Raw genomic sequence first — 16,774 nt, forward strand, 5'->3', positions numbered from 1 at the left:
GGCTTTAGCTCTTTTCCTGTCTCTGCATCCTGCTTACGGTAGTGTGTAATACAAATTTAATGCCCAGGAGCTAGGATGGTCCTCAGGATGTAATATCAGACTGACGGCTGAGCATAATACTGCTTCTCATTTCTTACTACCCACAGGACTTTGCACTTGTTACTTTGAAATACTTTGAAGGAGGATATTAAGACAATGTCACATGTGCTCCGGTATTATATGTATATACGTGTGTGCGTGTGTGTATGTATCTGTGTGTATATATATATATATATATATATATATATATATATATACACTCACACACACACACACTGATCAGTCATAACATTTTGATCACTAACAGGTGAAGGGAATAACATAGATAATATCATGGCGCCTGTCAGTGGGGGGGATATATTAGGCAGCGAGTGAACATTTCATCCTCACAATTGATGTGTTAGAAGCAGGAAAAATGGGCAGCGCGAGGATCTGAGCGACTTTGACGAGGGCCAAATTGTGACGGCGAGACGACCGGGTCAGAGCATATCCAAAACTGCGGCTCCTGTGGGGGGTTCCCAGTCTGCAGTGGTCGGTATCTATAAAAGGGGTCCACGGAAGGAAAAGCTGCAAACCGGCTACAGGCGATCATCGATGCGCATGGGGGCAAGGCTGCCCATGTTGTCAAATGCAACCGACACGCTGCTGTAGCTGAAATTGCTGAAAAAGTGACTGATAGAAAGGTGTCAGAACACTCAGAGCATCACAGTTTGTAGTGTATGGGGCCGCAGACCATTCAGGGTGCCCACGCTGACCCATGTCAGCTGCTGAAAGCTCCTACAACGGGCATGTGATCATAAGAACTGGACCCCGGAGCGATGGAAGAAGGTGGCCGGGCTGATGAATCACGTTTTCTTTAACGTCACATGGATGGCCGGGTGCGTTGCTGGAGAACACGCGGCACCGGGACGCATCCATGGAGGCCGCACCTCGCAAGTTACAGGACTTAAAGAATCTGCTGCTGACGTCTCGGTGCCGGATACCGCAGCGCAGCTTCAGAGGTCTAGTCTGTGCTGCAACAGGTCAAAGGGGGGGATCTACACAATATTAGGCAGGTGGTCATAATGTTATCAACAATCCCAAGTGAGCATCTAAATAGAAAATAATAACAATGAAACAAATAATTATAAAAGAACCTTAATCCTGGATAAAAAGTAACATTTACACAGTAGTAATTTCCTAAATCTCCATGTTTTCCCAAAGTCTCTCATTTGGAGCCGTGAAGGTGGATTTCTGATTCTCGGAGGTCGAGTGTTTCCTCATGAAGTTAGTAGAGTTTTTGTTGACACTGATTTTGCTAGTTTTGGACCATTCACTGGATATCACCTGATGAACTAGATGGACACCATGAAGCAGGCAGGCTGAACGCTACCTGTTTCTGATGGACAGAGGAGGTTCCTATGGGCAGGGGAGTTAAAAGGGAATGATTTGGGGTGTTGTTGACCCATTATGCCTGGCTAAAAGCAAATGCTTTACTCCACATTGTGCACTTCATATACAAAGGCATCTGTACTATGCTACTATGTTACCGTCCCACCGACTGCACCTGAAATCAGCAGCCGGCAGAATCAGACAAGGTCAGGTCAAGGAATGGGATGGGGATTTGGACACACAGACTGCTAGCTAGCAAATCAGGCACAAAGATCTGAGCAGCTAGGGTCACGTGAAAGGTTTGAATAGTCTGTTAATTGGCTGGTGAAATGAGGCAATGTAGGTGTGAGAGCTAAACAAGGATCCTTTAGCCTAACAACTTTAAGACTAATGGAGTGCCTCATCCAGCCCAATAGTCCAGACTCCAGAGGAAAGGAATTATTGGATGATTAATAGACCAGGCTTGGGCGCTAGATTACCTGCACTGCTGATTTCCTTGGGATCCCTGATAATTGTGAATAATTTTAATCTGGTATGGAGAAAATCCACAGAATGATGTAAAATCATGCTTAGCGTGTATGTTCTAGAGTGTTGGAAAGGCTTGAACAACACAAAGGTTACGTGCTTGGCCACGGCAAAAAAGGTTTGGGAAAGATGGTTTCAGGATGAATAGAAGGACTCACCTGACTCCTGCATTATAGATTACGATAAGATGACCGTATGTAACCGGAAGCAAGATAGGAGTGAATAATTTAACGTGTAACACTAGAGCCGGTGGATGAAGAGCACACTCAGCCGGGCAGGAGCACATTCCGGCAGATGTGATTGCAGAGAACTTTGATGCAAGTTCTGTTGTCATATGATTTTTACTAAAACGACAAAGAACTACATTTAAGCCAACATTGGATGCCAATTTCTTCTGCGATATGGAGAAATGGAGTATAGGCTGACAAGGACATCCCGTATAAAAAACATTTTGATATTTTTTTCTATTTTACCAATCCTGTCCTGGGGTAAGTGATTTGTTTCAGTGAATTAGCGTAGCTCGATCTGTGAAGGGTTTTAGATATGGACTTCAGGGGAAATTACAGGGAAACCATTCCCAATAATCCACAGGCGTCCTGGGATAAACCAAGGGTGACCCTGAAGAACGAGAAACTGTGACCTCAGAGGGTGTCTATTGCTCTGGGATTAATGTAGGTTTAGGTTTCCAGCACCATAATGCTGATCCGGGTGAGTATTAACATGTTTACACGTATGTTTCACTATATATGATTATGATGCAACTCCAGATGATTATCTGTGGCTTTAACGATAACAAATACTTCATAGATGAAGAGTCTAGAAAGCAAGGGATTGAAACTTCCTTCTACATAATAGTTTCATGTAATGTTCAGATGTCCTTTGAACCCGTGACACAAGTTGCCTTCTCAAATTTTTATATTAATTATTGTTTTATATAGCGCTATCAAATTCCGTAGCGCTGTACAATGGGTAGACAGGACATAACAAGTAGTATGTAATATAACAAATTGACTTACAGAGACAACAGGTAAGGAGGGCCCTGCTCCCAGGAGCTTACAATCTAGTGTGTTGTTCTATGTAGATAAAACATGTGTTGGCTGGTGGGCATGTAAACTATTATTATTATTATTTATTGTTTTATATAGCGCCATCAAATTCCGTAGCGCTGTACAATGGGATACCAAACAGATTCCACTCATCCTTCAGATGGTTTAATCACAAAGAAACAGACTCTTACGCTTTTTCCTGTTTTTGTGTCACATGACAGTTAAATATTCCCTGACTAAATATGAATGAGGCAAAATTTAACAGCATTAAAGAAATATTTCTGGGAGTTCCGCGGAATTAAGAACGGTGTTTCACATGATGCATTTATTCACAATTGTAACTGCAATGTATAAAATAATACAAAAAACCTATGAAATATCATGGCCTCTATGAAAAGATTTCATAAAAAATGAGCATGTTGTACATGAATGTGTATTATACTAAAGATTTTTTATTTAATTCAGTGGTGCAACTGGAACAAAACCCGTAAGGAGGTTAATGTAATATTTTTATTTATTTACATCGTATTTCAGTGGTTATGGGAGGTTAATTTGAAAAGTCACCAAACACGTTAAGTATCATGACATGTATTTATTGCAATTTAACATATTTTCATTTAAAAAAAACCTGAAAGTGTTACACTGAACAGTGTGACTGAATAGCTTTTAAGATTGTAAGCTCATAATGTCTTAATGTGCTTTAATGTCAATTTCATATATTGTCCGTTCTAATGTTTTCCTCTAGGATTGGGGGACACAAACCCTGTTGGTTTATGAACAGTTTTATATATAGCGCCAGCATATTGCGCAGCGCAGTACCATGGGTATGTGATTATGGAGGGACACATTGTATTTGATTAAGCTTTGTTAGGATTGGGGGGAAGCTGTGCTGGAGAATGTCCTTTTCTGTTGGCATCAGTTGGTAGGTCGTGTTTGGATTTAGGGTTAGGCTATGGGACAGATCGGATAGGCACTCCATCTTAGGTTTAACTGGGCTATTGTGGGGGCCACGGTTTGTCAGTATCAGGGGTATAAAACAGACGTTTCTCCTTGTTTTGCTTCCATCCAGGTCAGATGTTAGATCCTCAGAATGAAGTGGTTTGGGAACTGAAAATAGACGCTGTTGTGGCCCGTTCCATGGAGCTCCAGTGTGCGGAGTCAGACGATAGTTTCATCTGGAATTTCATAAAGATTGGGACAGATTGGCCTATATTAATTGCCCGTAATCGCGGGGTACACAAGGAGGCAGCCTTTCTGGGGGATGTCAGCTTGAAAAACAGTTCCCTGGTCATAGCGAATCTCCAGTTGGAAGCTCAAGGCCGATTTATATGTCAAGGAACCTACAAGAATGGGACGTTCACCCGTGTGTACATTGATCTTAACATTCTAGGTTACTAACACTTTCTGATCTTTTGGTGGGTTTTGTCACCTATAGATTGATTAATTGGTCAGTGTCAATGAATCCTTTGCAGTCTAGTGAGTTCTGTATCTGATCTGTAGGGGGTCTCCTAATCCTATGGATTTGTTATCCTTTATACAAAGTTCATCCCTATAATAAGTGTCAAAAATCCCAATGAAAGAAAGATACCATGGAGAAAAATTAACAATTTCTGTCTTCAAGATGCCTCTTCAGGTCAATGATTTAGCCAATTTAGCAATTTCTGGCATGGTCTACCATTAAAAAAAATGTTTGCATGGTCTACAAACAGACCTACCTGCGATGATCAAATTCACATGTTTAACGACAGATCTGCCTGTTGTAATGACAGACCTATCGGGTTTAATCCCCAGTCGCCTATACTAATGGCACGATGTGTGCGAGGCCGTGGTTACAGATGCACCGATTCCAACGATCAATCCGTGAGCTCGTACGAAACCGTTATGCCAACAATCTAACCACGTCCAACACAGCAGCACACAGCACAAATAATCCATCTCTTTAAACCAGTTCATTTGCATATGGGGCTGCACCGTGGCAAACATTAGAAGAATCCTTTCCTATTTCTTTAGTTTGCGGTGTTTGCACACGGATGGGTGATGAATCCCCACGTGAGGACATATTTATTCTGCCACACATTTCATCCTGTGTCATTTCATTCACTTTCTTTTCAGTTCCTGTCTTAAAGCCCACCTTGCAAATTAACGACTCCGTCCCAGTGGAAGGGTCTCCGGTTCTGCTCGCCTGCTCTGTGAAAGATGGCACAGGCCCCATTTCATATACCTGGCACCGTCACATCATCCAAGAGGGCACTTTTCCAGTTCCCGAGGGTCTGGGCAGTGTGCTAACCCTGACATCGGTTAATAGGACACATACCGGTTGGTACACATGCACCGTAAGAAACTCTGTGAACGAAGAGACGAGTGGAAGGCAGTACCTTGATGTCATCTGTAAGTGGCATGTTTATTTCCGAAACATTGATCCCCCATTCATGTCTTTCTCAGGGTTGGCAAGACCAGCCAGGTGGCCCAGTTATCAAGCAGCCGAAAAACACATTTAGTAGACAATGCACAATGCATAGGAACCTCAAAAAAAGAGCCCATTCGCTGTGCAAATGCTGCCTAAAAGCCATTGTGCTGGTAAAGATTCTTCAGCCAGTGAGCCATAGTCTTTAAATCAGAGCGATCAGGTGGTTAGTGCCCACCTTCCCTCTTGTCAGCCCTCATCTGGTGTTACTTGCTGCAAGTGCAGACAGTGGGGTATTTTTTACCCCATTATCATAGGCCTGTACCAGGGCAGCACCCCATCACCTTCAGTCCTCCATAGTGTTAGAGGGCCGGTTGAGGGATCTCTCTTTCAGCTGCACGCCAGGGTGTCTGATCTTCCGATTTCTAGGGCTAGCCACCCCCCCGGTCTGCCTCCCCAGGTCTGGGTATCTAGATCAGAATAAACATCTGCCTGTACATACTTGGCAATGATTCTGGAGCATAACAGCCGAGTCCTGGAAACGTCTTGCGTTCTCAGATTTTTCACAGCTCAGGGACACCTGTGTAAAATGACACAAAGCCAGGAAAAGCCCCGGGGACTTGATTCCCTTTTGTCTCTGGCGTTACAATTTTGGGTCTAGGGAATCCACTTCTATAGCAGAGTAAATCCATAATTGGTTAGAATTGGTTGCATTCTGTCTTATTTCATATGGTCGTATTCTGTGTTTCTATGGTTTTCAGATGGTCCCGATGAACCAGTTATTGAAATCAAGCCGTATGCCATCAGTGAGAACGGGTTCGCAGCCAACGAACAGGAGGAGGTCACCCTGAATTGTACGGCTTCTTCCAATCCGCCGTGCCATTACATCTGGTTTTACAACAATTCCCAGATCTATTCTGGACAGATGTACGTCATTCCACGGATATCCCGCAGTCAGACTGGATTGTACACCTGCCTGGCCAAAAACTTTCACCTCAACACACGCACTCAGCTTACAATCTCTCTGAGCGTCTATTGTGAGTGAGCCACGAGTTCATACTTTCCCTCTCCTCCGCTATGCTTTCCTTTGCTCTGTGTGTTTTGTATTTGCAGGGGGATAGAGATAGAATTGTGTGCCTCCCATCCGTATTAAGCTGAGCAAAGTCAATTACTTATTTTAGATTAGCCTCGGGTCAGTCCTGAAAGAAAATGTGGCATCTGACGCAATGACGCGCTGTCTTAGTTTCTACGGGACAAGAAGTGGAGTTAAAATGATACATTTATTGGCTAACTGAGCGTTTGATTGCCTGAGAAAGGACAACTTGGTCTTGAAAACTTGCAATCAAACTCTCAGAAAGCCAGCAAATGGCATCACTTTAACGCCACTTTTTCCTGTTTTTCCACAGCTAACATGGTGCAAACCATTCGTTTCTATAAAATGCCAAATGACCTGCGCTCAGCTGGGCGGAAAACATTAAGCCCAACCCTAAAGAATGAAGCTGCAAACGTTGTGGTGTTGTAGACATTGCGTAGCAGCGTATAGAAATCATGCACATTATATGTAAACTGACTGAGCTCACAAAACAAACCAACCAACGAATAACGATGGAAGTGATCATCTCCCCAGAGTCCAAAGCGTCATAGCTCTTCCTTAAATCCGTTACAAAGCCCCAGCGCGTTCTACAATGCTCTTCGCACCTTAAACTCATGAATGTATTTAGTCATTCTCTTCAAGAACACGACTACATATCCCAATCCACAAAGAGAAACTGAAAACGTAGTGCTTTGCTAAACATGTTTGTATTTTCTGCAAACTCTCTGGTCAGACACAGAAAATGTAGGTTTTGTTTTTTTGTTGTTTTTTTACACAATTGTATGAAAGATGAAATTCTGTTGTTAGAGGAATTTAGACTTTTCCTTAAATAAGTGCAGCCTCTGCATCTCGCATCAGACGTGTGAATAGGGGCAGGTAATGGGGCAGACAGAGCGCTTTGCAAAAAGCGTCCCATTTCTTACGGTACGTGGAAGGAAGGTTTACTTATGAGAAGACTGATGTTCTAGAGTCTTGGCTGATGCCTTTCCCATTGTCTCGGATGATAACAACTAGTATTTATAAAGCGTCTTTCTCCCAGTGGGACTCAGAATGCTTTTTTAGTGCATGGTGCAGGTTTTACCGAATCAGCAGCTGAAAAATGTATTATTAACCAATTAATGGTTCTCATTTATCTGCCTCAAAAGGATAAAGGCTGAAGGCTGAGTTGACCCTGATAGGATATGAACCTGCTAGGGTTTGAACATGCCTTTCCCGGTGTCTCGGTTAACGCCTTTCCCGGTTTCTCGGTTAACGCCTTTCCCGGTTTCTCGGTTAACGCCTTTCCCGGTGTCTCGGTTACGCCTTTCCCAGTGTCTCGGTTAACGCCTTTCCCAGTGTCTCGGTTAACGCCTTTCCCGGTGTCTCGGTTAACGCCTTTCCCGGTGTCTCGGTTAACGCCTTTCCCGGTGTCTCGCTTAATGCCTTTCCCGGTGTCTCGCTTAACGCCTTTCCCGGTGTCTCGGTTAACGCCTTTCCCGGTGTCTCCCTTAACGCCTTTCCCGGTGTCTCAGTTAATGTTTATCAGATTTGTTTAATTTAACAACTACTTTAGAAAATTCTTGCGTTGTTGGATCTTGGTTGTGGAATTAATGGTATTTACAGACATAAATATGTCTCCCAGTTCTGTTTTATTCTGGGAAGTTTCCTAATGATCTGTTTGCACCATATTTGCTATAATTATTTTGTAAACAAGCCATTTTGTTAAACCATTAACTTGTGTCACTGGTCTTTTTGGTGGATCCTCACGGTATGTTATGCCCAGATTTACCCGAGGGATCCCCCGTGTGCACCGCTCTGTCACGTAATCATTACATGGAGGTGGCTCTTTGGTGTTCGTGGGAAGGAGGACATCCTCTGGCGCAGGTTCGCTGGACAAAAATGGGAGAAGAGGTTAATGAAATTACGACAAAATCAAATGCAACAAAGGTCTACAAAGGGGGAGAGGTTCAAAACGGGAGCACGTATACCTGCGCAATCTCCCATCCGGCCCTCAGAAAAGACATTTCCTGCAGCACCACCATCTGTGAGTATCGGGGTTATTCATGTAAAACATCTCGGGGGGAAATCACAGCACCAGAGTCAGAAAACCTGTGGTTCTAGGATTATCTTCCTGTTACTATGAAGTAGTAAAGTAGTGGTGGGTAACAAATCAGCTCCCGAGCCATCACTAAACTCTAGATCAGGGGTGTCCAACCTGCGGCCTTCCAGCTGCTGCAGGACTACATCTCCTATAATGCTCTTTCAGCGAAGGTGCTGGCTGAAGAGTATGGGAGATATAGTCCTGCAGCAGCTGGAGGGCCGCAGGTTGAACACCCCTGATCTAGATGGTTGACAGCTATGGAAGACTTGGCCCTTGTTTACAGATTTCAATCAGGAGATAAAATCCCTTAAACTTTACATAAAAGAAAATGCAGTTAAAAGGGGTAAACCATTACTGTAATGCATGTTCTTAAGGATATTTGTAAAATCTAATCTAAATGATACTTTTGGCATCAGTGCAGTGGTCATCCTCCAATAACACGTTGCATTTGCGTGATAACGCGTTGCATTTGCGTGATAACGTGTAGCAGTTGCGTGATAACGCGTTGCATTTGCGTGATACCGCGTAGCAGTTGCGTGATAACGCGTTGCATTTGCGTGATACCGCGTAGCAGTTGCGTGATAACGCGTTGCATTTGCGTGATACCGCGTTACATTTGCGTGATAACGCGTAGCAGTTGCGTGATAACGCGCTGCATTTGCGTGATACCGCGCTACATTTGCGTGATAACGCGCAGCATTTGCGTGATAACACGCAGCATTTGCGGGATAACGCGCAGCATTTGCGTGATAACCTGCAGCATTTGCGTGATAACGCGTAGCATTTGCGTGATAACGCGCAGCATTTGCGTGATAACGCGCTGCATTTGCGTGATAACGCGTAGCATTTGCGTGATAACGTGTAGCATTTGCGTGATAACGCGTAGCAGTTGCGTGATAACATACTGCTTGTGAAATGCTTACAAGGCGTTCTTGTTTCTGTACTTAGCAATCCCTGCTGGTTCTCCAAACTGTTCTGCAGTCGCCACAAAGCAAAATGAGTTTGTCATGTTGACTTGTGAGTGGCCTGGGGGTCTCCCTCGTGCCAGCCTTGAATGGAATAACAGGGAGATCGGCGACACCAAGGAGTCTTCCAACATATATGTCTTGAAATCGGATCCGTCATATAATGGCCATCTGTTTACCTGCACGGCGCTGCACCCCATGTACCCAGAGGCAAAGCAGTGCCGTGTACTCCTTGGTAAGAGAAATAGAAATAGGTAATACAGATGTAAGATGTCAATCGCTGGTTACAAATGGGGGAGAACTTTGGGACAGAAACTGTCCTACTTGATCCTTGGTCTGGTTTTATATTAAGGATAGCCTTATGCCTGCACAAGCATGTTTCAATTTCTCTGACGTACTAACCTCTGCCATTTTTGCTGGAAGGGAACCCCGGCCCTATCGCAATATTTTGCTGATTACGGGTGGCTCTATTTTCCTCGATATTTAATACCTTAACGTGGGGTGAAGACTGTAAGGGGGCTTCTGTTTTTGGACTGGAGTCAGGAGGCACAGGAGAGTCCCCCAATTCCTTACATTGTACTGCGCTCCAGCCATCCCTCTCACTCTGTCCATGTTGAGCTCCTCTGCTACACAGACCGTGAGAATGCTTGGAGCGGCGCTAAACGCAGGCTTTCCTTCAGTAACCCCGCCGGGGCCCGCTACAAACTTAAATGCAGGGCCCCTGCCCCATCCCACCCCATGTCCGTTGCTAACCCACACCAGCAAGGGGCCGTGTAAATGAGGGTGCCCGTGACAGATCAGGTAAGCCAGGCCCTCGGGCTTGCACAGGTACTAGTCCCCCGTCGCCCCCACTTCGGCCACCCTGGGTAGGGTGCTCTATTCCACTCGCCCAATGTCCCAATTACAGACCGCCAAAGTGTTCTCATGTGACTTGTTGCTTTTCTCCAAGTAGCATTTTAAATGCCCCAGAGGTAATCACAGCCCCTCACTTGCTGTCACTGGATTATTTTACCGTGTAGAGGATTCATTAAAACTGCAATCAGTCAAAAAAGTCAAAAGTCAAACTTTGTTTTTGCCAGAGGCACCAATCCTGAATGCTTCAGAAAAAGAGGTTTGGGTACTTGAAGGAAGCGAAGCCCAAATGACCTGCTACCTGAAAGGAGGAAACCTCACTTCTGAGATCATTTGGTACAATAACAAGAACAAAGAAATTGTCCCAGACTCACAAAAATATGGAATTACGAAGGAAAATGGTGGGTCGGTTCTGATTATGCGAGAGGCAGAGTGGAATATGGACAGTGGACTGTATCGCTGCCTCGCGTTCAATGCCGTAGGAAACTCTTCCCTTTTCATCCGACTTCACGTGAAAAGTACGTAGAGATGGTGCTCGTTGTGTAAGAAGCGCGATGCGACGTGTTAAGTACATTGAACGTTAAATGTATGTGGCTATCCAGTAAGAGCAACTGAAGATGAGCACTTTATTTATTGTCAGTTCACATTGTCCGACGTGGTGGGCTGCTGACGTACCGGGGTCCACACAGAGCCAGCTAACAGATCCCTGCCTGCACACAGGTTCTTGGTCTGTACCGGAGGGTTTATTCAGAGGCTCTGGCACATAAATCCTTTCGTTTGAAAAGTTAGCATGAAAAGAAAGTATAGCAGTCAGCATGAGCCTTAAATGTAACGATTATGTTTCCAGAATCATGGAGGATACGTAATCCACAAAAGACCCTTAAAACAATAAACCCTTGGAATTAGGGAATATAATCTTTTATATAGAAAAATGCAACCATGCTTAAGACAAAGCCTGTACAATGCATTGGTGTTAATGGACAGCCCATTGTCCTTAAGGGGTTAATGCTTCAATTAACAAAATGTTTCAGAAAAGTGCAAACAAGACCATTAGCAGCCATTACAGCTAAAGTTACTTTGTCAACAGAATATCCGACTCCTCCGAACGTGACGATCAGTAAACTCCTCTACAGCCGTCAGAGGACAGAAGTGGATGTGGAGTGGATGACCCAGGGGACCGGGGACCTTACGGGTTTTATGGTACAGAGGCAAGCGAGTATCCGCTCTTTTCCTGGTCCGAGGAGGTCTGTCCAAACTACATTATGGGACACCGTGGCTAGTGACATAGAGCCTGACATCCGAGGCCACAAGCTTGGTGGATTAGACCCTGCCATTGTTTATGCCTTTAGGATTCTTGCAGTTAACCACAGAACTACAGGATTTCCTTCAGAAGTGAAAACACCAGGTAAACCAAGACCAATATGGCGTGCGATGGGTGCCAAGTTTATAGCTTAATGCGTGCAAATACACCAAAACACGCGCAGGGCAGGAGCGTCCTGTTCACAATCAGCTAAAGTATACAGGTTGAGGTACGGTGCATGCGCAAAAACGTCCACTTCTCGCATACTAAGAATACATGGAGGATAATACTTATCTCCTTGGAAGCAGCAAAGAAAGCATTTATGGACTTTTGGGCGCTTTACATTGTGATATTTTGGGTTGAATTTGGCGAGTGTTATAACTGAATTTAAAATATCTGAACTGTTCAGTTGCTGTATTTGTTTCTTTGCTGCTATTTAGGAGCGGTTCGGGGAGATAAGCATAATACGAAGCCTTCTGTCTGCTAATAAAATCCGGGTTTCCATCGCTGGGCATTGGCTTCTTCGCTACATTTTGAATATTTCTTAAAAACATTTACGAAACACTCCCCGGATCTCGTTATCGGTCTGACCAGAGAGTTCCCCGAATCCTTTTGTCTTTCTTGCATGTTTGTCTTTGTGGATTTGGGATTTTGCGTTTCTTATTCAAACATCTTTAGTAATTGGACATATATGAAAAAGATTGTATGGATGTTTCTCTGTAACCTTCGTTTGCAAGCAATTTGATTGTCTAGAAATGAATTTAAGAAATAGAGTCAATGTGTTACAAGTCGGGATGTAGGCAACAGGGACCCAAAAATGGGATTAACAGCTTTTATATGTTTTTTAGATGGCAGTTGCTAAAAATCCTATTAATACAAGTAACAATGAATTGTGATCAGCCATTATGAAAAAAAAAAGTCACAAAAAACATTGGCATCGTGAGTCGAGCGCGTCAGGCCCAACTATAGCTGATCACAGAAACTCATTGATTTTGGTTTTTATTTTTACAGAAACAAAAATGTGCTCCTGTCTAAAAGACACAAAAAGCTGGAAAGGCAACATTGTTGATGTAGATTTTGGCCTGGATACCCACATTTTGTGTGGGTAGCAGGGATTTCTTTTCTCTCATTTCACATTTCAGTCAAGTTGTCAGGATTCTGGCATTTTTAACTTTTCCAGGGCTAAAATTAATATTTTCCCAATGATCTCGTTAACCGTTTGTTTCTTGCAGCTGATCCTCCGTTTAATGCCTACCCGGCTGTCATAGGGGCTGCTGTCACGGGTATGATTGTGGCGACAGTTGCCAGCCTTTTGGTCTTTCAATACATTGTAAGGAATCGAGAAAACAACCCAAGTAAGTGTAACCCTGAGGCACCGTCATACATCACTCATTTCTTGCCCCAGAAGATGTGGATTTCTTTACTGTACCTGCTTTAGGAGATGGGGGTTTTAGTGGCATACTTGCCCAATAGACGGGGGTTTCACTACTGTACCTTGCTCAGTATATTGGGGTTTCTGGACCGTACTTGCCCCCGGATTGTCGCTCTCAGTTTCCAGAGGAGACCCTGGTGCAGGACAGGACGGTCTGTGTCCCTCCAAGAGAAGGACAGTCTGTCTCAGATTTCTTCTCCCTCCAGCTGATTCCCCCTGGGGTTGAGCCTTTTGTGTTCAGGTAGCCATGAGACTTAGTGATGATCCTCCAAGAACAAAGGTTGCAGACGGCCGGTGTAGTGCGGGAAACCAGATCAGAAGAGGAGCGGGGCTCGTCGGAGGACCATGCCGCGGGGGGATCCATCGGACAGCGTGGAACACAGGGTGGTGGCGTGGCAGAGTAGGGGACTTCATGACACCGGCACAAGGCCTATCACAGCGCCTGTCCTATGATATTTATATTTTTGTACTTCACCTGCCCCAGGAAGTGGGGTTTCTGTACCCTACCTGCCCCAGAGGATGGGAGTTTATGCTCCCGGGGTCTCAGACGTCTCCTGTTCTTGGCCCGGTTTGTGCAGTGCACGGGTCTGCAAGAATATAATGCAGATTTGGAGTCTTGAGTGAATAAAACATTTCACAATCTAGAAGAAAACAAAAGGCATTTTTTTTTGTTAAACAAAAATCTATAAAAAACATTTTATTACATTGTCATGGTGCTAGATTTGGCCAGTTTGCAGGATAATAAACTCACTTGGAATTGTTTCGTTCTATTTACATTCATTGGCACATATATTGACATCTTCTTTCTTGCCCAGGGCTCCACGATATGTTCTTCAGACCGTAAGTAACATCTTTCTTTATGTCGATTGCTTACTAGTGTCTCTTATTCGCCTACTAACCAGGATTGTGTGATGTCATAAGTGACTTCATTTCACACAGCGCTGCCTTGTTAGCTTCGTGGAAGGGTAATATTGTAAATACCTCCAGTTTCCTTGTTCTACTTCATTCAGTTTGTGTCTGGAAAGTAATATACGGTAATAAGAAAAGCTGCAGAATGATTTTTTAACAAATTGAAGATTGTTTTACATGATTGTGATCATTTTACATGAATAAATAAAAGGTCCTTTTTATTAGCATTCTTACTCGTTTCAGCATAGTGTCTTGTGAGGCGCTTCTTGTCTCTTTTGTGCCGAAATACGGTAGTTAACCGTTAATATATTTCTGTTGCTATAAAGTTCCCTTTGGTAAAAAGCCCAAATGAAAGGGAAACGTTTGGCAGGACCTTAGTGATTCTCTCAGCTCTTCCTTCTGAACCTGCACTTTCTTTTATGGCTGTTTTGGCTGAGAGTGATGAGCACTTTTGTTTGCCACCAGCTCTGGAACCGGCAAATATAGTTGGTGGAACAAATCGGTTCCCCGGCTGGAGAGGTCTGGAGTCCAACGAGAATCAGAATGTCAGATGTTTGTTTTGTAGAAATAGAGCAGACCGTTCTCTGTTTACTGTCACCCGGTTAATGTCCCCAAAATGCCCGATACAGGGGGAGAGCCGAGGCTCGGGAGAATATCCGAAATCCAGAAGATGCAGAGACTGCCGGTGATGGGGCCGGTGCTGAGAGCGTCACAAACCCAACAGCAGAAGACGTGACCGCAAATATTTCTAATGGTAATCATCACTTTCTCGTTATACTAACTGATTTATCTATACATTATACAGTGGCCCCTGGCTCGCTGATTGATCTATACATTATACAGGGGGCGGCTCACTGATTTATCTATACATTATACAGGGGGCCGGTCACTGATTTATCTATACATTATACAGGGGCCGGCTCGCTGATTTAACTATTCATTATACAGGGGCCGGCTCACTGATTTATATATACATTATACAGGGGCCGGCTCGCTGATTTAACTATAAATTATACAGGGGCCGGCTTGCTGATTTATCTATACATTATACAGGGGGCCGGCTCGCTGATTTATCTATACATTATACAGGGGTCCAGTCACTGATTTTACTATACATTATACAGGTGGACGGTCACTGATTTTACTATACATCATACAGGGGTCCAGTCACTGATTTATCTATACATTATACAGGGGGTGGCTCGCTTATTTAACTATACATTATACAGGGGGCCGGTCACTGATTTATCTATACATTATACAGGGGGCCGGTCACTGATTTATCTATACATTATACAGGGGGTCGGCTCGCTGATTTATCTATACATTATACAGGGGTCCAGTCACTGATTTTACTATACATTATACAGGTGGACGGTCACTGATTTTACTATACATCATACAGGGGTCCAGTCACTGATTTATCTATACATTATACAGGGGGTGGCTCGCTTATTTAACTATACATTATACAGGGGGCCGGTCACTGATTTATCTATACATTATACAGGGGGCCGGTCACTGATTTATCTATACATTATACAGGGGCCGGCTCGCTGATTTATCTATACATTATACAGGGGCCCCGGCTCGCTGATTTATCTATCCATTATACAGGGGGCCGATCACTGATTGTACTATACATTATACAGGGGGCCAGTCACTGATTTATCTATACATTATACAGGGGGTGGCTCACTGATTTAACTATACATTATACAGGGGGCCGGTCACTGATTTAGCTATACATTAGACAGGGAGTGGCTCACTGATTTATCTATACATTATACAGGGGGCCGGTCACTGATTTATCTATACATTATACAGGGGGTGGCTCACTGATTTTATTATACATTATACAGGGGCCGGTCACTGATTTAACAGAAGAAGCTCCCTGGTGTTGGCTTCTTATTACGCAAGAAAAGAAAGAAATGTTCATCTCTCTCGCAAACTCCTATTTTTGATAAATGTAACGGTTAATATGGCGGGGAGTGTGTCTTCGTTTTTACTCAGTATCCCTTGATGTTTTTTTTTTGGGGGGGGGGGGTTTTGGGATACTTTTCGTTTTAATTATATTTTTCTTCCAGAGGTAAATGAGCTTCCTGCTCCTGATAATACCGATAACGCCGTATCCCAAAAAGCTGAGCCTCCAGGGGACGACCCGGTTAACGTGACTATCACAGTGACAGCGACACCGTAACATGCTCAGGAAGGGACTTTAACACGTATGCAAACCATGTACATTAAGCGTTAAATAAATCATTTCGCTATATGTAGAGTGTGATTAGCGTGTTATCGTGCATGTATCCGGTGAATGGGATGAACACGCCACTGCGGAACCCATTAAGCTTCTCTGCTGTGGAGTTTAGTATTTTTTCCGTGTCTCTGTAACGTTCCCAGAGTTCGGATGCCTTTCAGTGTTTTAATAAAAAAAAAAACAAAAAAAAAAAACAACTTAGGTTTGGGTGATTCGAAAATAAAAATTCAAGGAGGCTAAATTCCTGCCAAAAGAGGTAATTTTTTTTTCTCCACATATTAAAGATGCAAAAAGCGCCAGGAACGTTAAAGTGCCGTCTCCTCTATCAGCACATTCTGATTATTACTCATTATTTTATATTCGCCTAATTAAATTATTTTACAGGCAATCCAGAATCCCAAAACCAATTGAAATAAAGTTCTTAAATTACAGAAAAGACCTCAACGTTTTACCATTTCACGTGTAAATAAGTGTATAAAACGATTATAAAAGAGCAAAAAA

General features: G+C 43.6%; 1 protein-coding gene across 1 annotated transcript; it reads left to right on the forward strand.

The window, feature by feature from the left end:
- The first annotated feature begins 4,925 nt into the window (after positions 1-4,925).
- On the forward strand, positions 4,926-16,304 carry VSIG10L2 (V-set and immunoglobulin domain containing 10 like 2). The gene is made up of 10 exons (XM_053452141.1): positions 4,926-5,369; positions 6,147-6,422; positions 8,241-8,501; positions 9,507-9,758; positions 10,603-10,893; positions 11,463-11,780; positions 12,908-13,030; positions 13,923-13,947; positions 14,646-14,770; positions 16,104-16,304. Exons 1-10 carry the CDS (start codon positions 5,012-5,014, stop codon positions 16,214-16,216), a joined length of 2,142 nt encoding a protein of 713 aa, XP_053308116.1. The 5' UTR covers positions 4,926-5,011; the 3' UTR covers positions 16,217-16,304.
- Positions 16,305-16,774: the final 470 nt, after the last annotated feature.

This window comes from Spea bombifrons, chromosome 12 (genome assembly GCF_027358695.1).
Source record: "Spea bombifrons isolate aSpeBom1 chromosome 12, aSpeBom1.2.pri, whole genome shotgun sequence".
NCBI classification, from domain to species: domain Eukaryota; kingdom Metazoa; phylum Chordata; class Amphibia; order Anura; family Pelobatidae; genus Spea; species Spea bombifrons.